Source organism: Buteo buteo, chromosome 3 (assembly GCF_964188355.1).
Source record: "Buteo buteo chromosome 3, bButBut1.hap1.1, whole genome shotgun sequence".
NCBI classification, from domain to species: Eukaryota; Metazoa; Chordata; class Aves; order Accipitriformes; family Accipitridae; genus Buteo; species Buteo buteo.
In genome coordinates, this window is record NC_134173.1 from 57,083,673 (window position 1) to 57,106,339 (window position 22,667).

The window sequence follows — 22,667 nt, forward strand, 5'->3', positions numbered from 1 at the left end:
CATGACTTCAGTAGTTATTTTCTGGGCCTTGCATCTTACTTTAAAAACTTAAAGCACTTAATATGGGGCCATCCATGGAAGTGATATGACTACTTGGTGAATGGGAAGGTTTGAGTCAGATTAGTGTTTTCCTAATTCAGAGCTGTTGCAGGAGTCACAGGGATCTTGGCCTTCCCTGTGCAACTCCAAACACAGTATTTGAGGGCAGGCTGCCACAAACCTACATAAACACAGAAAAAGTCCTGCATATATTTAACCAATCTCCTATATTTACCTATTAGGCTTTTCACAGATTTTTCATGAGCAAAGTCAGTAGAAGGGGCAGGGGGAGGGGGGGGTAAGTGTGGTGTGGTGTGTGTCTTTCCTACTGTATCTAAAAAAGCTAAAGAAACTTCCACTCAAAGTAAACCTGAACTATGAATCATTAGGACATAGCTATAAATGATAAAAGTTAAAGGAGTAGGAAAGGAGTAGGAAAGGAGTAAATGTTTAGCTTCCATAAATAATTTTCTTATCTCGGTTTCACAACATAAAAATGAAAAGAAGTCTCCAAGCTCACAGTCGTTTATGCTGAGTTGATTCTAACTCATGTACCACAGCTGATGACAGTATTTCTGCACTCAGAATTTGACCTGAGCAGCTCCCCTTGATCCCAGGAGTGGGAACGAGTACAAGCCATTTCCTCAACTGATTTTGAGTCTGAACACTGCAGCTTCAATGGACTACATCTGGACACTTCTGCTGACTGTGCAATTTCTTGCATTTCATTTGGACTGTGACTAGGCAGACCAAAGGGTACAATAATATTAAGATACTGCTTTAATCCAAATAGCAAGGAAATTCTGCATTAAGGCTCTTTTAGCTCAATTGGCAACAAGGAAATTCTGCATTAAGGTTCTTCTAGCTCAACTGGCTTCTGCCTATAGGCATAAAAGTGGAGTAATGCGGTAATAAATCAGATCTTTCCATTTGTTATGTTTTCCTACATGCAGTAAAAACAGTAAGCAGAAAGTGTTCTGCTGTTTAGTCTTTCTGACATCTCTGAGCTGCTGGGAGATAGCTGTGTATTTGGTGACTTCCTCATCAGATGCCCAAACTGGCTGGCAAGAGCTATTTTCACATAAATTACTTTATAACAAAGAAGAACATGCGATTGCAATTCATTTTACCACCTATCAGAACTCAAAAAGAGTTATAATCTTGAGAAACACTGACTAACATTTACAGCATTAAAAAAACTGGTCTCTGTGTGCTTATTCTAGTAAAAGTTTTAGAAGCACTTAAGATAAGGTCATATGGGGCAAAGATACTCACTGACCAGCTATGATCTCAAAGAAGCAGAACTGCAAGGCACTGTTTATTGAATCAGGCATAGCATTGCATCAGTTAGGCTATCTACAGTCTGAACCTGAGCTATCCTGCTTGAGCCAGCTAAAAAGTTGGCATTTTTAATTGCACTCCTGGGCTCAGAGTCAGCTTGAGAGTCTGTATACCCACAGCTATGGACATGCCCAAAAGCAGACCTAACCCATGACTGATGGTAGGAGGTCTGAAAGTCTAAGCAAGCTTCTCGTAATCTGACCAAGTACATATTTTTTGTATGAGCTTTTTTAAAAGGGAGAAACCTTTTTAAAAAAATGACTTTTTAGTGAGATTCTGCTCTCCAGTTCTGATCTGCATTAGAAAGTCTTATTTCCTTAGCTGTAACAGCACAGTTAAATGAGCAAAGGGACATGGTCTCTGGCCTTTAGTACACTTAGAATGAAAGCAATTTTAAGTGGGAGCCAGTATAAATCATATACCCCTAAATTTCATTTTATTAGCCTTGCTTCCTCATAGGTGTTACTGGCTGAAGGAGTGGGTGACAGGGCCACATTAGTTTTCCCCAGTAAGTTCACGAGGTGGTCCTAACAAGGAGAGGGAGCTGCACTGCCTGACACCAGCACTCTACAGCCTTGTCATCTGATTGTAGGGAAGACTTTACACAATAGCAGAAAGAGGATCCTCTTTGTCTTCCCACTCAAGGGAAGGAGACTGTCACGCACACAGAGATTTCAGACTGCCCTTCTGTGGAAGCAGACAGTTCCTCTACCTATTCTAGCAAGATTCAGGATCATGTTTTGCACATGGACAGCCTAAAGAGATGAGCAAGCACAGTTCTCACAGAGGGGTACTGTCTTTGACCCCCTCAAGTGGAGAAATGGTAAACCATTGCTTTTGGCAAAGAGGCTGGTGGGGCTTAAAAAAAGAACAGGATGGGGGCGTGAATCAACCTGTCCGTCTCCAACACAGTCACAACGTGGAAATCTTGGATTTCCTGTTGAATATTCAGCAGCACTGTAGCTGTTACTGATGTACATGAAAAAGATGCTGCTACAATCTGGAGGTTTCCTTCAGTGAGTGTTGTTGCTGGAGATCAGAGCAGACATAGATGGTGGACTTTGGCACGTAAGGGAGAAGGAAAGACAGTCACTTGTGATTCCCCTGAAGTTTGCTTATTGTAGTATAAGAACTAGTACCCCTTTACAGTGTGTATGACTGATTTTAGCCTTTAAGGTCTGAGCCATAACTCACTGAAGGCAACAGAATTATGCCTACTATCTTCAGCAAAATGAATCAGGCCTTTGGTCTCTAGCTCTAATATTATTTTTCACCTGTATAGCTAAATGAGGGACAAAGAAGAATTGGGCTCTGACTTCCATTTTTGAGTAGGAAAATCACCATCCCACAGAATCTGAGAAGCAATGCTTCAATCCTGGTATCGCACTGTCACCCAGAAAATAGATTACGCTCACTGAGGATCAGTCTCTCCCCTTCTGAGGTCAGTGATGTAATAGGAAGGGATATCAATCTTCCTCTGACATGGGCAGGGATGAATATGCACCCACACACTGTACTTCATACTTGGAAAGGAATACGAAAAGCTTCCAAATTGTAAATATCAGGAAGCTAGCATCAAGAGATGGAAAAATAATCTTGAAAAGATGAATAAACTGCATTAGAGTTTCAAATAATTTCAAATGCTTGAAAGCCTTCCAGTATTTGAGAGTTTACACAGCTTTCACATCAGAGTGGTTTTAACCTGTCCAAGTTGAGTATCTTTCAGCAAAATATTTGGGTATTACTATGTCATTCATACAATACTTTGCAAATTTACTTTTTCATCTGGAACTCCTTGTTTTGTATTACCACTTTTAATTGGAGAATGGAAAAATAACTTTTACTGAAACTAATGACAATGAATTTCTAATCGCCAGAATTTATACAGATTAGTCTCATTAAAAACTATAATTGTTGTAACTATCTATGTGGTACACTATCTATCTTTTGAAATTTCTTAATCAATCCTAGATTTCTGTTTCCTAAACAGTATACTTCCATGCAAATAGAAATTAATTATAGAGAGATGTTATATGTTGCTGTGCACAAAGGCAAGCATTGATGATTCTGACTACTTCAATGCAGGAAGCTATAAAATCCAATTTGCACCACAATAAGCATAAGTTGTACCAATTTCTTCTTTTTACACATCAAAGAAGTATACATATATCAAATCAGTTATCAAACTGGCACTGCAGACTATTCTTACAACACATGCCTAACAATATTTTACAGTATTTACTATCAGCATAGAATTTTTTACTTGAATAGTGTGTTGTAAAACACCACCTCCTATCTTAGCTCTTTTCTGTTCACAGACAGTGTTTCATCTTTAATTTGGGTATTTTAACTGTTGTTATGGCTTCTTGTAGTTAATGTTGACACCACACCTGTGAATGTACAAATAACCGTATGCTGATGCATATAATCCACATTACCAGCAGCACTGTCATCTAGTGGAGGAATCTAATATAGCACAATACCAAAAGATGTACTAGTAAAAATATTTTGGTAGATTCTTTTATAAACTCGAATTACTGATAAGTCTTACTAGAAGTCATAATCAATACATATTGCACATAAACATATCCATCTATGTTAGCACAATGATATCATGCTGGTTTTGACTGCACTTCTGTCAAGAACTCATACGCTGCATTTTAATATTAATAATCTACACCCCCTGTGTAAGCATCATCTAAAGTCAAGAAATAAGGAAACTGAGGTCTGTATGCAATTCATGGTAGGTCAGATGAACACAAGCTGACATGTAAAAAGATAACGAGGACAGATATTCCATAGTTTTAGACCCTCCAAATCATGGGCTTTGTTCCTGCTCCTTCCACCCATATAATGCCTCCTCACAGCGCTATGGTTCCACAGGCTGCTCTGGATGAACTTACAGATGAGGAGGTAAAACATCCTGGATCGCTACAGCCTTCAGGCTGCTTCTAGCCTGCCCAATAGATGGTCAAAAGGGTCAGGCTGCCTTGGCTGATGAGAACTATTATGAACTCTGCAGTCCATGACCTCAGAAACCTTTCCCTGGAGGGAACTGAGGCTTTCAGACAGTGTCATCATCACCATGATTTCTAAGTGCCCAGTGAATAGGAGTCCTGGCCATTTCATGGCACCATTTGTAAAGACAAGGTGTGGTCTCTGTTGTAGAATTTCTCATTGTAAATAGCTGGTAAAGGCTTGCAGACTCTAACTCAAGGGAGGGGAATAGCAGAGTATACATTGTCTTGGGCTGGTCAGATCATTTTTAATGGAATAATGCTGTCCTGGCCATCACTTTGATCTTGGAGCTACAGTACAAAGGAGAAAAAAGTTTGCTCTGGGGAGAAGGGAAAGTCTCAATCCTAGCTGCTGTTCTTCCATGCTGCTTAGCTCCCCTTGGGCCCCACAACACACACACACAGTTTAGACATCCGACTCCAAGAAATTCACCCATGTTCTGAGGGTTATGGCACCCACAACAAGTAGGACACTGATGCAAAGTTTGGTTTTCCGTGACCCTTTCTCCAATGCCATTGCCCAAGCATAAAAGAATTAGGACTTTTACCTTCTCTTCGTGCATTACTTATCACCCTTGCTGCAGATTTACTCATTACATGGACTACAAAAAGGGGGCAGTTTACAGCATTTGCTATGGTAATTGCTCTTTGCGTAGCTTCAGCTTCCACTTCTTCAGGACGACAAAGCTCATGTCCCTCAGGACCAGTTATTCCCATTGCCAGCATCTTCTTTGCACCCTGAACACCACATAAAAACATGTAAGAGTCAGCTGAAGTGCAACCATGGTGTTGTGAACATGCTGCCAGCCAGATGGATCCTAAACCAGCCACTGCAGCTATTTTGAGGAAAAAAAACAAGGCAGTTATGTTTTTTTCAAGAGAAGTTATTGTTGTGTTATCTGAAATCCCATATATTTCTCAATAAACACAGGTCTTAGAATACCTAAGTGACTTCAGAGAACACACTCCACTGGCTTGCAGGGATAAATCACCGCTTTTGAAAACCCTATACCTCTCTCAATATGTACTCTTAAATGATTGCAGCCAGTAACTGAGATGACAGTACTAACCCCTCATGGGGAAAAAAAAAAAAAAAAAAGATCCTTACTAATCACAAAGATACACATCCAGAGCCTCTGAATGAGGCTCCAAGGTTTTAAGAGGTATAAGATTTTGTCCCTGCTATATTCCAGGAACTTATGCTTTGCTGATGTGAGATTACTTAGCAATAAATTCATTTCCATTATGGGACCTGGGGCAGAGTCAAAGCACTATTGACTAGAATAGCTGAAGAATCAAAGACATCAGTGTAGTTACACTCACAGTGCCTCCACACAGTACTAAGGTGGCAGTAGCAAGTATGAAGTGAGGCTAACTATGCATAGAGGGACACTGAGACTTTTGTGCCCAGTCAGTGAAGCTTTCTTGGTACTTCTGGATTCACTCCTGTTAGATGAGCTGACTATGTTTGGAGAGACCTAGGGTTAGGGATCACAATATCTGGCCGAGTATTCCCCCTTTGACTTGGTCCACGGTCAGGCTCTGACTGTTGCTTTCTTTGTCAGTCAAGTATACATATTATATTGCAAGTATATATTATACTACAAGTATAACTCTCACAGAACCAGGATCATTTGCCTCCTGTCTACCCTGAACCCAGGACTCCAGGTTACAATTTCTTAGCCCACTACAAGCATCCTCTAGGACCTTGGACAAGACGTTTGTCCTCAGTTACCTGGAAGTAAAATAGGGTAGAAAAGCCTTTCCCTATGATACAATGATGGTACTAATACATCTATTGAAGTGCTTAGTTAACAGGATCATTTATATTCCTGACTTTGATGGACAAAATGCCAAATGCCTACCTGTGCAATTAGCTCCCCATTCTCTGCATGGACTTGAGCAACTGCTCCAAGTTCCTTACAGCAGGAAAAGGCTGCATATAACTCCTCATCATTGACCATGTATAGGTCTTTATAGGCCATAAACATCTTGAAGGAGTTGACGCCTTTGTTTTGAACAAGACTTTTCATTTCTTCCTTCACCTGAAAGACAGTCAGCAATTTTCAAAAAACAGCAATATTATATTTTGTATAAAGAAATTGTAAGTATGAAAGGTGAGCCTTTACTCACCCATCAAACATATTCCGTCCAAACAGCCCAAGTGACATATTTGAAGACTGACTTACACTATTCTTCTTGTATCAAGTTGATTCTCAAAGTATATAAACAAGTACAACTGCAGTGAAGATACTGGAGGCACAAGCTAATTTCAGGAAGGGAATGCTTTTTACAACAGGTAGTGAAGCAGATTTTTATTCCAAATAAACCTCCTGATGTTGAAAACACCCAGTCCGATACTACAGTCAATGTATCCAACTTACACAGTATGGAGATCTGTGCAAAACTGATTTTCAAAATTGGATCATAATAGACTTCAGCTTCTGGCACATTAGAGTGACAGAAAAGACCTTATCCCCTAGAGTTTTGTTCTGACTCTGAACAACACACAGCCTTTTGAAATATTTTGTCATCAAACAAAATGGCTCCAAAACTCTAGGTGCAAGCTTGTTTTTATTCTTGTATGCCCTCTTTGATAGGGTTCCCTGCTTCTGCTAGCATTTGTGAAGCCCAGCAAAACATTACGTCCCAAAGAAAGAAAGATGCAGAATTTAGCCCAAAGGTTTCTTGTACAGCCAGTTAGCTAGAACTATCCATTACCTAATTTTTGCTCTCCCTTCCCAGTAAAATGATGGTGACAGTAATTGACATGTGTCTGTGATGCTATTACAATTTCCATGGGATGAATTCCTTTCAAAGAGTAAAACATTATTTTTCATCTTCTCTCTAATAATCTGGTTGGATCTGTCCAAGAAGGGTGAGAGATTGGTATAAAACTCAGGGAAATTTTCTGGACTTAGCCAGAAGAGGGATGGGACCATATCTTGAGTGGGAATTATCAAACAAATAAATACCTTACATAAGGCCCTGCTCTAGCACAAATACAGAGGCATGTAATTTATTTTCTTCTTCACTAATTACTATGACTAAGGGCAGGCATTGTAAAGAATGTATGTTTTTAATGAATACTTTAAATCTTGAGGACATGATAGTTAATTAGAATGGCACGAAATATCAGACTTCTTTACCCAGGTCTTTTACAGCTACAAAACATCAGACCTTTCTATTTCTTTCAATCTTGGCCTTTAAAAACAGTTAACTTCTTAACATAAACCAGAACATTTCATTGATTTACACCTCCCTAGTTTTATTGGATTTTTCAGTACAATTCCACTGTTCTCCACTAAGGCTGTTTCAAATGCACATTCCTCAAACTTCACTGGAGAATTTATTTTATGTCTTTGCTTTGAGCTAGAAGTTGCAGTCAGTCTATTTAGTGCTTAGTGCACAGAATACCAAAGACAGGGTGTTTGCAGAGTGAAGGCTTTGGTTTATATATTTCAAAAGTTAAAAATTAGAGGAAGTACTCATACTTAAAAATGGAATTTACTTAATTTATCTATGTACTGATGCATGTCCTCTGAGGATCCAAAGTGGTCTTGTAAAACATGGGTCAGGTTCAGATAGATGTCAAGCACCTGAAAAGTTAATTTATTCAGTAAAGCTGTCAGGCTATCAGCAAACATTCACACAACAAAGACGATTCTCCCATATGTAATTTCCAAAAAAAAAGGTTTTTTTAGATAATCTCACATTCAAGTAATTATTGGCTTCAGTCCTGCTTTACTTTAAGGAGATATTACTGCAGTCACCCAGGAATAGAACTCTTCCTTTACAAATAAAGTTAAGTACCATATTTTTCACATATACCCTTATTAAAAAAAACAAAAACCCACCAAGACTCAACAGAAGCATAGATTATCAAGTGTTCAAGTAACAAAAGGCAAAATTTATACAAACACCTCTTGCCCCCTCTGGCCTCCCTGGTCTTGGTCTTGTAGAACTGCTTCCTTTTCCTTTAACTTTGTGCAGTATTATCCAAAGAGATAGGCTATCTGCAGACTTTCTTCATTTCTTCAAATACATGTACATTTAGAAGGGTGTGAACTATTTCAAATGTAGTTTTTACACACAAAAATACTATTACACTGCAAGCAAGCTATATTTAGCATGTGAGGACCAATTCAAAGCCAGTGTGGTACCAGTTCATGGAATTGAAAATCAGCTATTGTGTCTACCTTGTTGCTCCACCACGTTACTGCCACGTGCAATGCATAATCACAGCAGACTTTAGGGTCTGCCCAGCTTTTCCACGTATCAAAGGCTTCAGTAAGAGAACAGCCTTTCTGAGGGATGGCAAAGTCGATGATCATAGTGGTTCCTCCTGCTATAGCAGCCTGAAAGGAAGAAGGTTAACATTTAGCAATCAAAAAGAATGCAAATTTCCTCCCACCCTCTCTGATTCCCTGTGCAATAATTAATGTTGATGCATTGAAAAGCCAAAAGCCACTGAAGTTTCCCCGAGTAAAGTCTGAACTTGCAAATTGATTGTGGAGATTAATTTCACGTCCTTTGAGAAGGATGTTCTCAAAGAGATATTCAGGAGAATCACGGGGAAATTCTCAGACTGAAGGAGAAGTTCTTGCACATGTACAAAATCTTATCAAAGATCTGGAGATGAGTCTGGAGCATTCATGCCTCAGTGAGTTTACTTAAGTGGGTGGAATCACTGAGAAAGAAGAGCAACAGAAGACCATAGTCAGCTTGAGAAATGCTTCCTTGGACTCTATGTAGTTGAAAAAACAAGTCTGTGTGACAGGAAAGTATTAAGGGGCAGATACACAATGAAAAAAAAAAACAGATTCAGTCTGAAAATCCAGTGTGAAAATCCCCAAACTCTTGTCTAACACCAAAAGGATTTTTAAAGTGTTTTAAAATTATTTGTATTACTGACAGAGTATCATTTAACAAAACTGCATATGAGGTTTTTAAATAGAATGAGGTATTTACATCCTCCATATAAATATTTACAAGTATTTACAAATAAACAAAAAATCTTACTTTATGTATGTTATGAGGATCAAAAATTGCTTTTTAACCAATAATTTTCCCTCTCCTTTATGGACAATTCAAAATTACTTTTTTTTTTCCTTTGAAGGATCTTTGTTGGTCATTCCCAGAAATGAGATCCTCGACTAACAGAAATTGAGCCAATATAGAAATTCCTTTGCTGTAATTGTTGCAATCTTCCAAATTAGCCAGAGAAACCCTCTCTGTTGCTCTGAACAACATAGCTTTGCACAACAGGTACAATCAATTCAGATCAACATATACACAGTTCAAATTAATGCTACATTACTCTTCCTATTTCTAGATCAATCAGTTCCTTCCTTCCTTCTCTTCACTTAGCAATCAGATGCAAAATTGTAAATATGTTAGTATATTTTGCAAAAAGAAAAAGAAGTTTGGAGAATGATGTAAACATTTGTGAATCTCTGATGAATTCAGGAAAACGTTTTCTCCAAGAAAAGTTGTTCAAACTGTCAATTTTTTTTTCAACAAGGCAGATTGACTTCTTATTTGTTAAACTGGATTTAGAATTAAAGAATATTTATAGACTTCAAGAAAAAAAAAATGTCATGGGTTCCACAACTCCACTCAAAGTCTCTTTTTTCCCCTCTTTTTGTAAAGAGGGGTATTCTGTGCCTTTGTTATTCAACTGAATGGGTCAATCTCAGCTAATCAACGTAGCATATTTTGCAATAGTTGCAACACAACTCCGTCTCCCTGATTTTCTTGCCAAAATATGTCAGATGATGACCTTCAGTAAATAGCTCTGAACACTTTCCACACTTTGACCTGTGTTAAGAAGGTCCACAATATCTAACGTTTTTGACATCTGATCACTATGCTGGATCCAGAGTCTTCTTCTAGGTACCAAAGCGACTATCTGGACATTCTGTTTCATGTACGTAGTTTCTGTTTTGCAGCTTCCCTGTCCAGTGCCTCAAAAAGTTATTCAAAAAACCTCGAAACTCAAAAAACTATTACTTTTTTTTGCAAGTTAGCACACAATTTATCTCCCCTACTTTGGGATTTCACAGTGTAGGCACCTACACCTGAGTTAGTCTGCATCTTTGGTTCTCTTTAAAGTCAATGGAGGCACTTTAAGTCATTGCTGTTTCTTTTACATGTTTTCTCCTGTCAAACAAAATCATCTTCTGGCTTCAAGTCACATTTGTTTGATTTCTCTTGCAATGCCAAATTTCTAAATACATTGTTGATAATTAGTTTACAAAAATGGTCATCACAAAGAACTAAAGGATTGTTGCGGAAAATGACAAAACATTAATATATATATTTGTGTACTATAAATCATGTAAACTAAGTATTCCAGAAATCAAATTCAGCACTTATTCAGCCAGGTGACATACTTTGTGATGTCTGTAGACAAACAGAACAGACATTGTGGACTTGATTTTTTTCTCTCCATTTACTACAAAAAGCAGTGTGAGGACCAAAACCTGCTTGTGGAAGCCATTTCTGTAACTATAATTTTTATCAAAAAACTTTATCAAAACTTATCAAAATTGTCTATGGGTAAATGAAAAAGACCGCATCGTTAGGCCCATATAATAATAGATTCCCTCAATTCTACTAGGTAGCTATGGAAGAGACTTAAGTTTGGGCAAAAAAATTCCCATGATCAAATTTATAATCCCTTTCCAGCTATCGGTTCTGGAGGTGGAAATTCAGTGCTGTAGCTTTGCTTTTACATCTTATCTTATGTTTGAGTTGGAGAGACATGTTATGTTTGACATAACAGCCATTTTGATATGGCAGGAAAGATCTGCTGTGATGGCCAAAAATAATTGTTTGTCAAAGTTTTGCAGACTAATTACAGTCTATTATAATGAGCCACTACAACGTCTGTGCTCATTAAGAAGAGTAATTCTAGTGCTTAAAACTATCCAGTGTAAAATATTTCCACTCAAGTAACAGCAGCAACACCAGCAAAACCATCTTGAGTTGGAATGAATATTGTTATTGAAAGAAATATGCCAGTAATTTAAGGATAGCATACAGGTCATTTGTAGTTCTCCCTTCAGTACTCTGGGCTCAACATTAAAAAAAAGTCAAATCCTTGTTAGAGTATGGAAATGTACAGTTATGCCACTCAGACAATCTAAGTCGCACTCTCATGACATGATGGGGGCAAGTAAGAAATGAAATCTGTTAAAAGAAAAGGGTCCATCTAAGCAAGAAGGCAAGTTTTAAAGGTTCTTAACAGTTGTGTGGTTACTGCACCACACTATTTGTTAAATAGAGTTGAATTTAACTTATTTCAACTATTTCAAGGGGGCAAATTAGTATTTTGCACATCAGAAAAAATGCACATCAGTGAAATCCATTTCTTTAGAAGGGATGCACTATTGCTTGCTTTTTAGCAAGCCCCAGTTCTGCTGTGAGAGGGACAGGATATAACAGGCTCTCTGAGGATGCTGGCTAATACACAAGACAAGCAGGGCAATGTTGTGATGGGTTGACCCTGGCTAAACGCCAGGTGCCCACCAGAGCCGTTCTATCACTCCCCCATCCTCAGCTGGACAGGGGAGAGAAAAAATATAACAAAAACTTGCAGGTCGAGATAAGGACAGGAGAGATCATTCACTAATTACCGTCACGGGCAAAACAGACTCAGCTTAGGGAAAATTAGCTCAATTTATTACAAATCAGCCAGAGTAAGGTAATGAGAAAATAAAACGAAATCTCAGAACACCTTCCCACCATCCCTCCCTTCTTCCCGGGCACAACTTCACTCCCGGATTTCTCCACCAAACCCCCCCAGCGGCACAAGGGGGACAGGGATGGGGTTTACGGTCATCACACGTTATTTTCTGCCGCTTCACCTCCTCAGGGTGAGGGCTGATCACGCTCTTCCCCCGCTCCAGCGTGGGGTCCCACCCACGGGGTCAGTTCTCCATGAACTTCTCCAACGTGGGCCATTCCCACAGGCTGCAGTTCTTCACGAACTGCTCCAGCATGGGTCCTTTCCACGGTGTGCAGTCCTTCAGGAGAGCTGCTCCAGCACGGGTCCCCCATGGGGTCACAAGTCCTGCCAGAAAACCTGCTCCACGGGCTCCTCTCTCCGCAGATCCGCAGGTCCTGCCAGGAACCTGCTCCAGCGTGGGGTTCCCACGGGGTCACAGCCTCCTTCGGGAACCCACCTGCTCCGGCGTGGGGTCCTCCACGGGCTGCAGGTGGAGATCTGCTCCACCGTGGACCTCCCTGGACTGCAGGGGGACAGCCTGCCTCACCAGGGTCTTCACCAGGGGCTGCAGGGGAATCTTCGCTCCGGCGCCTGGAGCATCTCCTCCCCCTCCTTCTTCACTGACCTTGGTGTCCGCAGGCTTGGTTCTCTTACATGTTCTCACTCCTCTCTCCAGCGGCTGTTTCTCCCTCTCCCAACTTTTTTTCCTTCTTAAAAATGTTATCACAGAGGCATTACCACTATCACTGATTGGCTCGGCCTTGGCCGGCGGCGGGTCCGTCTCAGAGCCGACTGGTATGGGCTCGCTCTCTCTCGAACACAGGGGAAGCTTCCAGCAGCTTCTTACAGAAGCCACCCCTGTAACCCCCCTCGCTACCAAAGCCTTGCCACATAAAACCAATACAAATGTGATCCCTTCTGTGGGCAAAGGATTTCAGCCTGCACAGCAAAGCTCTTAGAAAAGTACCTTACAAATTTTAGGGAGCTCTGTATGAGTATTTTTACTGTATGGAGATGATGCATAATACTGTTAATACTAGTAATTGATACACTGCTAATGCAGGGAATGTACTGAGATCAGCTAAAAAGCTAAAAAAAACCCACTCCAAGTGGAAATGTAAAGGAGAAATGAGATACTTTTAGAAAGTGTATTGAACTGGACTTTCATTGAGAGACACAGTAAGGTCCAAAGTGAATGACAGAAGAAAAGCTTGCATTCCACCACGATAACAGAGGAGAAAGATCAGATTACCACATAAGAGCACTGGAGGGTTAAACTGTTGCTTTAGTTAACCTTTGCTCAGAAAAGTATGAAGCTTGTTGCATGTACCAACGCAAGCTGTAGCCTGCATGGCAACAGCCAGGGTAAACGACTGCGCTTAACACTTGCCACCCACAGCCAGAAAAGTCTCTGAAGGAACCCAAATAACATACTGATTGAATGTGGACCTCTGAGTACCCCAGCTGCTTATTATGGTGTCCCAGCCAAGGAACAGCAACAATTGCCTGTGTTTGATTCACATTCTATTCTCTCTTTTGGAAGTAATACTGAATAACCAGCAGACATCTCTTTCTGCATATCCCAGATGCACGCACAGACACGCATATGTGCACCCACCTTGGTTCCTGTATAAAAGTCATCTTTTGACCTGCTACCCATAAAAGGGAACTGCATGTGTGTATGAGTATCGATGCCCCCAGGGATCACCAGCTTGTTGGTCGCATCCAGCACAACGAGTCCAGTCGGTGGCTCAGGGTTTAGGTTCGGTCCCACTTGCTGCACCACTCCATCTTCCACGTACACGTCAGCCACCACAGAGCGGTCATCGTTCACGACTTTTCCCCCCTTGATCAAAAGTCTCTGCTGAGCCAGGTTTTGGTGTGCCATGAGAGCCTAGAAGACGAGAGTGAGGCCTCCGCTCAGAAAGTTGCTCTGGCCTGAGAGTATTTCACCGCCTACCCTTCTCCCAGAGCAGCAGCTATCTCCAAATGGCCCTAAACACACACCAGACAGTGCTCTTTAAACAGACACCAGAGGAATTGCCCCCTCTGCCCTTGGCAGCTCCACCTACCGCCTCCGGTGGCTGGCCGGCACGGAGCGATGGCTTCGGGCCCTTTCTGCTCCAGACTCTGCCTGGAGAAAGCGGGACCAGGCTTTCAGGATCTCATGGCACTGGCTCCAGCCTGCCCTGTGCACCCTGGGGTTTGAAACATGCTGGGCTGTTTGGAAAACGTGGCCATTCGTCGTCATCTTGTGAGGCCCAAAGGTGACCCAAGCTCCTTGCGACGGGGTTTGAGGACACCAAGGGTGACCTGAGCTCCCTGCGACGGGGTTTGAGGACACCAAGGGTGACCTGAGCTCCCCGCAGCACTGCCCGGGGAGCCTGCGAGTCCTGCCTGGGCAGAGGGGCCGGGAGGGTGCAGGGCTGCGGCGGTCCAAGCGTGGCACCCATCTCGGCCGAGCCCCCGCAGGCCACTATGGTGGGGGTCCGCGCTGCTGCCAGGGGACTGAGCCACCGCCGGAGGACACCGGCTATCAAGGAACTGCTCCCGAGCTGTTTCTCAGGAGATGATTTGGGACACCCAACCCTCAGGACCCCACAACCACCACCCTCCCCAGTGCCGCTACTTGGACGATACACCGGCCTGAGTGGGGGGGGGGGGGAAGCTCCCCGGGGACTTCGGGAGGCTGCCGAGGCCCCTCCTCACCCTGCCCGCAGGAGGCTCAACCGCCGGGGCCGCATGGCCGCTGTCGAAGGACCAAATGAAAATAGTCTTCTGGCAGCTGCTGCCTTGCGCCATCTGCACCGCCGCCCCCCTCTCCCCCCCCGCCCCGCACTGTTGCCCGCAGAACCGCCGGCCGCCCCGGCAGCAACCGCCGCCCCCGCCGGGCTCTGCCCGCGCCCTCGCATCGCCCCTTCCCCGGGGCCGGGGCCGGGGAGGCGGCCAGATCCCGGCGAAGGGGGCCAGTCGGGGAACCCGCGGCGGGTGTCACGCAGGGCCAGCGTGCCCCGGCTGGGAGAGGCACCTTGCAGGATATAGACCTGGAGAAAGAGGCGGGAAAGTGAAATTCGGACGGGTAGAAAATGAGCCGAAAGCTGGCAGCGGCAGCAGAGGAGGGACCTGCTCTGCACCGTCCCAGAGGCACACGCTTCTACGGACCTTTTCTCCCCTCCAATAACCCGGGGTTTGCGCGCTCGCAGCAACGCTGCTCACGCGTGTTCCTGAACCTGCCGAACACCGGCATCTTCGTCCCCTCGAGCTCTTCCAGGTCAGCCACGAGGGCTTCAGAAGACAGAATGTTGTCTCTGAGGGCCGTGGGAGGGTGCACGCACACACTACCGAGAAGACGCTTAGAGAAATGACACTAGATTTGGAAAATGCTCACCTTCTCGTCAGCATGTCACCTTTGTGCCTTCTCTCCCAGCAGGTAGGAAGGAGAGCAGTAGCAGAAGTTTGCCTTTGTATCTCCTCATCCCAAAGTGTCTCGTCTTAGGCCTTACCTTTGTACAGTGGGACAGAGACCCACCGGCATCCAGCGCACCACACAGCAACAGAAAAGGTCAAAACTCATTTGGAAAAGCAGAGCAGAGAATGGGAACGACAAAGTGAAATGCCCCAAGGCCCACAGGGCAGCCCTGTGGTGTCGAATGGGCAGGAAAGGGCAACATGCACCTACCGCGTCTGCTGCATTTAAAGCCAGTAAAAAGGCAGGCGTCAAGGTACTGTGATGGGAATTCAGGCAGGCGCTGTGGCTCACCGGTTACAATGGTATTGATGAGCCAGGAACTGTTGAGTTTCAGCAATATGATTATTCAGATGAAGAGCTGGGGAATAAAGGCGCAGGAGAGAAGTCAAACGATGATGCTCTAAGACAGGAATTGTGAACATTAGAGAGTGAGGACAGAAGAGGTCCAGGTGGGCACTGAAATGGGGTAACGGGGCTATACTTCAGAGTGTTCACTGCTGAGGCAGTGCACCCATTTCTCACACCATGCAGATGGGCACCCGAATAGCTGGACTGCAGGGGATGTGAGATCAGTGTGTCTTGGGTGCAAAAGTTTTACTTCATATAAATGAAATGGCTTTTGTTAAGTGAGGAGAGGGCGTGGCAAAGACAGAAGTTCACTTGATCATGCACAGTCACGGGGGGGGGTGGTGGGTGGTGTGCAGCAGTCAAGTTCCTATGCCTGCCCCAATGCGTATTTAATGATTTCACATGGAACAGCATCAACAAATCATCCAGTATTTATTGGCAAAGAAGCTTCTCCCTGAATCTCCCAGCTCGGTGCCAAAATTGCCAATGTAAAATAGTCACTTTCTTACTATTTCTCCCTGGCCAACAAATATTTAGTTATTTCCATGACATGAGTTTCTACACAACAGACCTAGATAATCACCTCCAAGTATGCTCTTGGGCTAGTGGCAATGGTAAACTGTTCCTGCTCAAATCCTTCCCCCAAATTGGGCAGAGGGAGATTTGAAGGCAGGCCTGCCACATCACAGCAGACTATAGTAAGCACCAGGGTATTCAGTTCCCTTTTTTAATGTGTTGCACAGTAAAGAGCTGACATGACTTTGACACCTAAATGCGCGAAGAGTAGCATGGCTCAAAATCCTATTTACCTCTGTTTCTGAACAGCATTGGGCTTGAGCTCCATTTCCCTGCTTATTTCCTCCTGGCTCATTTCGACTTCATGGATCCTACTCTTAAGTGCCTAAACCTTGCTACCTGGAACTTCAGACCCATCTCAAAGCTGCAGGTCCCACAAACTGGCAAGGTAATTGAATGTCAGGTCTTATAATACTGTGCCTAGGAAAACTGAATTTATCCCACAGGTGGTTTTGAACACATTAAATAGGTTATTGGTAGTTAATAACATTGTCTAAGCAGTCCTTTTATTTAGTCCATTTGGACCAACAAGATAATCTCACATCAGCTGCATTTATGTACATTTGGTAAATATTCGATATTTCAAAGCTCAGCTGTCCCTGGAAAAAATGGCCTGAAATACCATCTGTGGGACAGAAATAATCCTTATAATACTGTGAGAAGACAACTGGCCCCAAGTTCTTAGTGATCACTGAACACATGTTGCTGCTACAACAAGGCTTCTGGCTCCTAATTGGCTTTGTAACCTTCACTCATGCATGAATAATTTTACTCTTTTTATCCTTCTCTTCGCACTGTTTTAAACAAATCTTTGCTCTGTCATCAGTGGCCGACTGAACTGTTGTACTGGTTTGGGCTGGATAGAGTTAATTTTCTTCACAGTAACTAGTATAGGGCTGTGTTTTGGATTTGTGCTGAAAACAGTGTTGATAACACAGGGACGTTTTGGTTACTGCTGAGCAGTGCTTGCACAGAGCCAAGGCCTTTTCTGCTCCTCAGCCCACCCCACCAGCGAGGAGGCTGGGGGGGCACAAGGAGTTGGGGGGGACACAGCTGGGACAGCTGACCCCAACTGACCAAAGGGATATTCCAGACCATAGGAAGGAAAGCTCAGGGAAGGAGGAGGAAGGAGGGGGATGTTCGGAGTGACGGCATTTGTCTTCCCAAGTAATTCTTACACGTGATGGAGCCCTGCTTTCCTGGAGATGGCTGAACACCTGCCTGCCAGTGGGAAGTGGTGAGTGAATTCCTTGTTTTGCTTTGCATGCATGCACAGCTTTTGCTTTACCTGTTAAACTGTCTTTATCTCAGCCTCTCCCCCATCTTGCTGCAGGGGAGAGCGAGTGAGCAGCTGTGTGGGGCTGAGCTGCTGGCTGGGGTTAAACCATGACAACCGTGCAGAGAAGTTTCCTGTTAAACATTTAGTCATTCTAAAATATTGCATAATAGTTCAATGATTTGAGAGACATTGCAGAAAAGTCATCAGTTGCAACCCTGAAATTGAATCTTATGGTAATGCTTCTGTGGTCTGCAGCAAAGCAAATAATCCTGGAAATCTAAACATTGGAAGTAGTGTTTAGTGTAGCTATCACAGAAATATGATCAAAGAGACTTCTCAGTAACCTAATGATTAACTTAACTGATTTAATTTTAAGGTGAAGAACCCTGAAGAAAACCCAATCCACATCTATTATTTACCAAAAGAAAATAATTCAGCAAATTAAGGAATAGTTTTTTAAGAAATGGACAACTGAAGTTTGGAACATTCAGAAGACCTTGAGAACATCTTCTAAAAGTCATTATAATGAAGACACAGTCAAAATCTTCTGACACACACACTCACCCACCTCCCCAGGAACATTTAACTGTTACCTCCCAGCATAAAATGTTATTAATTTCTGTCTTCTGCTGTAATTATCCCATCTTACTCTTATCCTCACTTTGCTTCCATTTTCACATCTTTCCTACCATATCCTACTTCTGAAAAGCACTTCTATCATCACTCAGCCTTCAGCGTTTTCTTAACCCAAAGATTCTTACTGGCATTAAGCTTCAAATAAAACTTGGTGAAGCAGAGATGTATCTCAAATTCAGGAGATGCAGACAAACAGGCTTTGGGACAAACAATAAAGATGATTTGTGAAGGAAACTAGAGACTGATGATGAGCAGTGGGGAGAAAGCTCAGCTAGTGAAGATGCATTATTAATCATATTTTCCATTTTTGACAACTTTACTCCAAGGAAGAAAGACTGGATCATGAACCAGATTTTCAACGCAAGAAAATTAACAGGAAGGGTACCACTGACTTTCAGTAATGCTGGATAAAGCACTTGGTTTTGAAAAAATCGGTGTAAAGATCTGTCAGTTTGAGGTGAACTCTGGATTTGCAGAAGGGAACAAATGGTTATCTTTTCCCCTATTCAGAAAGTCAGAAGGACTTAGAATACTCAGTAGGTATTTCTCTGCAATTCCTATAAAGAATCTATAATGCCTGTTCACCTGGGATTTACATTCACACCCCTCTTTTCTGCAGTGAGAGTTTAATACTCATTCAATAAATCTACATGTAATTGCACCTGGAAAATCTTTGTAATTGTGAGAACAGTCAGGTGCTCCTTGTCAAAACTTAACAACTAGTTTTCTGAACAATCTGATGCTGACTACTTTCATGAGATGCATTTGCAGACACAAACAAGTGGTGATATTTTAAAATCTTATCTCGAAAGGCTTCTTCAGTTGTAAATGCTTTCCAAAACTAGCAAGTACACCTTATTGGTTTCCTATAATAAAACAAGGCTCAAAAAATATTATGAAAGGAGTTGAATCCTGTAGTTCCACATCATCTCTACAATTATAAATATGCTCTCCTTAGTGTAAGTACTGGGCCACATCCAAGCTCCTAGCGCCAGTCTTTCCCCAAATATATTGGAAATGATGCTGCAGCCCATTAGCAGTCAGCCTTGGGCCCCAAATCTGTGACATGAAAGTAGGCAGCTGAAGCTGTTCCATGTGCTGAAGACCATCCTACTTTTTAAAGGAACAATAAGTAGTGACTGTTCTTTCACATTTTCATCAGGCTAAGTGCCTCTTGCTCCTTGAACTTGCTTAACACAAACGATGGATCACAGACAGTACAACCAAGGAAGAGAAAAGAAAGACCAGGAACTCAGCAGAGGAGCATCTAAGAAACCCTAACACTATGCTCTTTTCACTATTCATTTCCCATAGTGGCTTAATAAGGGTCCAGTAAAATGGCCACCTTCTAAAAATCTGTGACACCATAAAGGCAGTTCAACTCAGGCATTGAAGTTCTAGGTCTCAGGACTTTCTGGGCAAAAAAGACTCATCAGATCTGTCAGTTGCTTCCTGGTGGATAATTTCAGCCAAAACAAGCCAGTTCATAAGTTGGATTTTTCTAAACTCCAAGAAACATAACCACAAAAGCACAGAAATTAGTTTCCTTTGGAAACTGTTACTTTTACTAATGCATTATCTAGGAAAAAACTGCAAATTATATTATTTTGGCCAATTCTCAAACTCAATCTCTCTCTCTTGAAGGAGCATGAAGTCAGAATTGCAACTGTTGCCCAACATACCAGCCAAGACAAAGCAAAGCTGAACACCTCTGTTCCTTGCCACACCACTGCAGAAATGTTTATGACCTTCCTCACTATCCTGTATATTGCTCTTGCCTTTGTTTCTCATCTGGTGCACCAGAACTGCTTCCTCTAACTGTGGCTGTCAAAGGTCCTTCTTAACTGACCATAGGAAAGATGACAGCTTTAAAACACTAAATTTTACCAATTGTTTTTGCTCAATCTTCTACACCTGGAGAAGCAGCTAGAAATTATGTCTGCACTTCTGTTGGCAAACCTTTAGATACATGACTATTTGGCTGCAAAGGTATGAATGCAATTCTACTAATTATTCTGCCTTACCTCTGTAATACCACAAGTCAACAATGCTGTGACAAAATCTGAGATTTCTGCTCTAGATTCAGGTATCTGCCTCTGCTAGGTAACATCTACAACATATCCTTATTTCAGGCATCTTTTCCTTAGTCCTTAAAACAAGCTTATTCCTTTGTCCTTTACATTTTGCACAAGAAACCATTATTATTTGTTAGGAAGCGCACCCTGAACCAGAACTCCTCCTTTCCTTCTCTTACACATTCCTGATTTGACACATCCTACCCATTTTGACTTGGCCTCCTACAATTGCTTATCTCCCCTCACTCCCCCCCCCCCAAAAAAAACCCTTTGCAAAATGTAATAATTATAATTATATTCCTTTAGAGTTTCTAGTCCATTTTATTACAACTCTCCCATCATTCAAATTCAAAATACAGTGACTCATCTTTTCACCTTAATTTTTTTGCCTCCTGTGTTCCATCCCTTTCCTTCCTGCACAAGCAGCATAGGGGGTGACTGTCATGTGGAATAATCTTTCCAATTGAAAGCAAGTGAAGTATTTCAGATTGTATCTTTGCTTTGGTACTTTGGTAATGTGATGCAACTTAGTCACAAGGAGGAACTAATGCTGAAAGCTAAACTTCTGCTAGATTTCAGTGTGTACGTGTAAATATTAAAAGTGTTAATTTGTGCCTGGATATTCACAGAGATTAGCTACATTTTGTTAATGCTGGCTTTCCCCAAATGCCTGTTCTCAAAGTGCAATTAGGAATCACTAACCTAGATTGCTTACAGAGCTACTTCTTTCCTCCATCAGTGACGGAGGAAGTCTTGTCTACCCAAATTGTTAGATAATACTTCAATTTAGCAAATACTACATTCTCTTCCCCCAAGTTACTATTCACCAGAGAGACCAGTGTGGTACTGGATCTGAATGGAAGCCTCAACTGGACAAATACATTGACATGAAAGGAATGTTTTGCTATAACACTTCTATCAAGTACAATAATTATGGACTTTAATTTACTTTGATGAAGGAAAGCTAAATACAGTAGTTAAATCCCAAAAGAGGATAGAAGGGAAAGTTTTAACTATTGATCTGCTTACCTCTCCATACTTGCAATGACTTGGCAAAGGGACAAGGGAAACTTCTCCCTTGCCCTTTCAGAACATACCCCATTTTGGGCAATTGAATTGTAGCTGATGTCCTGGAGGAGTTCAGTTACCAATGGGTTATTTTCAGAAACCCCCAGGTGAGGAAGAAAAGAGACACAGCCAAAAACACCCCACAAACCAACTGACAGAACACTCCACAAAAAGCCTTATCACAACTACACGAAGATTAAAGCTGTTGACTTAAAACAAGATTTATGGGAAATGTGCAGTACTTCCTCAGGACAACTGCAGCAGTCGAAGAGCTGCAGGAGAATGAAACAGGCCAGTAAGGGAATATTCACTTTTCAGAAAGGAAGCAAAAACTCATCCCAACAGGAAAAGCCATGATTAACTTTGATCTGCAATATTTAATGTAAAGACTCACTGAAAAAGTATCTGTGGCCCAAACTTGAACTGTGATTTCCCTAGACTGAACCCAAGCTTTGCCACAAGTTCTTTCTTTGGCATTTGGATAGGAACTGGAACGCAAGATACTGTAACTAATTCCAGCATCCTCTCCCAGAACCTGTTTTGAAAGCAGTACTTGCTGAACTTTTACTGAAAATTGACTTGACTTTGGGAACAAAACAAACCCTTGCAGCACTGGAAGCTCAGTCAGCTCCCTTAATGTTTCAATGCAAATCAAATGACAAGAAAAGTGTGATATGTGAAAAGGAACAATGACAAACTCCTTCCATGCTTAGAAAGCTTTACCTAAGGAGAAAACTTGCCTCACAATAACCTGCATTCTTCAAAGCTTTCAGATGAAAGTGATTTATTACAGAAAGTAAGATAATTCCACAGTGAATCATTCTGACTTTTGTTCAAAATGCCCTAGCATTGTAGCATAGCTAAATCAAGAATCACTTAAACAAAAAACAAATTCAAACTCTCCAAAATAAAAAAAAAAACCACCAAAACAAAATGAAGTAATATGACTTAATGGAAGTCTCAGTAAAAACAAACCAAACAGCAAAAAAACCCCAAACCCCAAACCCAATCACTAATACATTAATCAAAAGAAAAGTCAACCACTCCCTTTAAAATCACCAAGAAAAAAATCACTGCAACAAATTAG

General features: G+C 42.0%; 1 protein-coding gene across 1 annotated transcript in view; it reads right to left on the bottom strand.

Moving 5' to 3' along the window:
• The window catches only part of DPYS (dihydropyrimidinase), a 33,575-nt gene extending 19,456 nt beyond the window's left edge, over window positions 1–14,119 (bottom strand). The window contains exons 1-4 of the mRNA XM_075023797.1: window positions 13,748–14,119; window positions 8,597–8,755; window positions 6,263–6,442; window positions 4,946–5,135 (exon numbers count right to left, since the gene is read on the bottom strand). Coding sequence (XP_074879898.1) covers window positions 4,946–5,135; window positions 6,263–6,442; window positions 8,597–8,755; window positions 13,748–14,017 — 799 coding nt within the window. The 5' untranslated portion in view covers window positions 14,018–14,119. The remainder of the gene's footprint in view (window positions 1–4,945; window positions 5,136–6,262; window positions 6,443–8,596; window positions 8,756–13,747) is intronic.
• Between the last annotated feature and the right edge of the window lie 8,548 nt (window positions 14,120–22,667).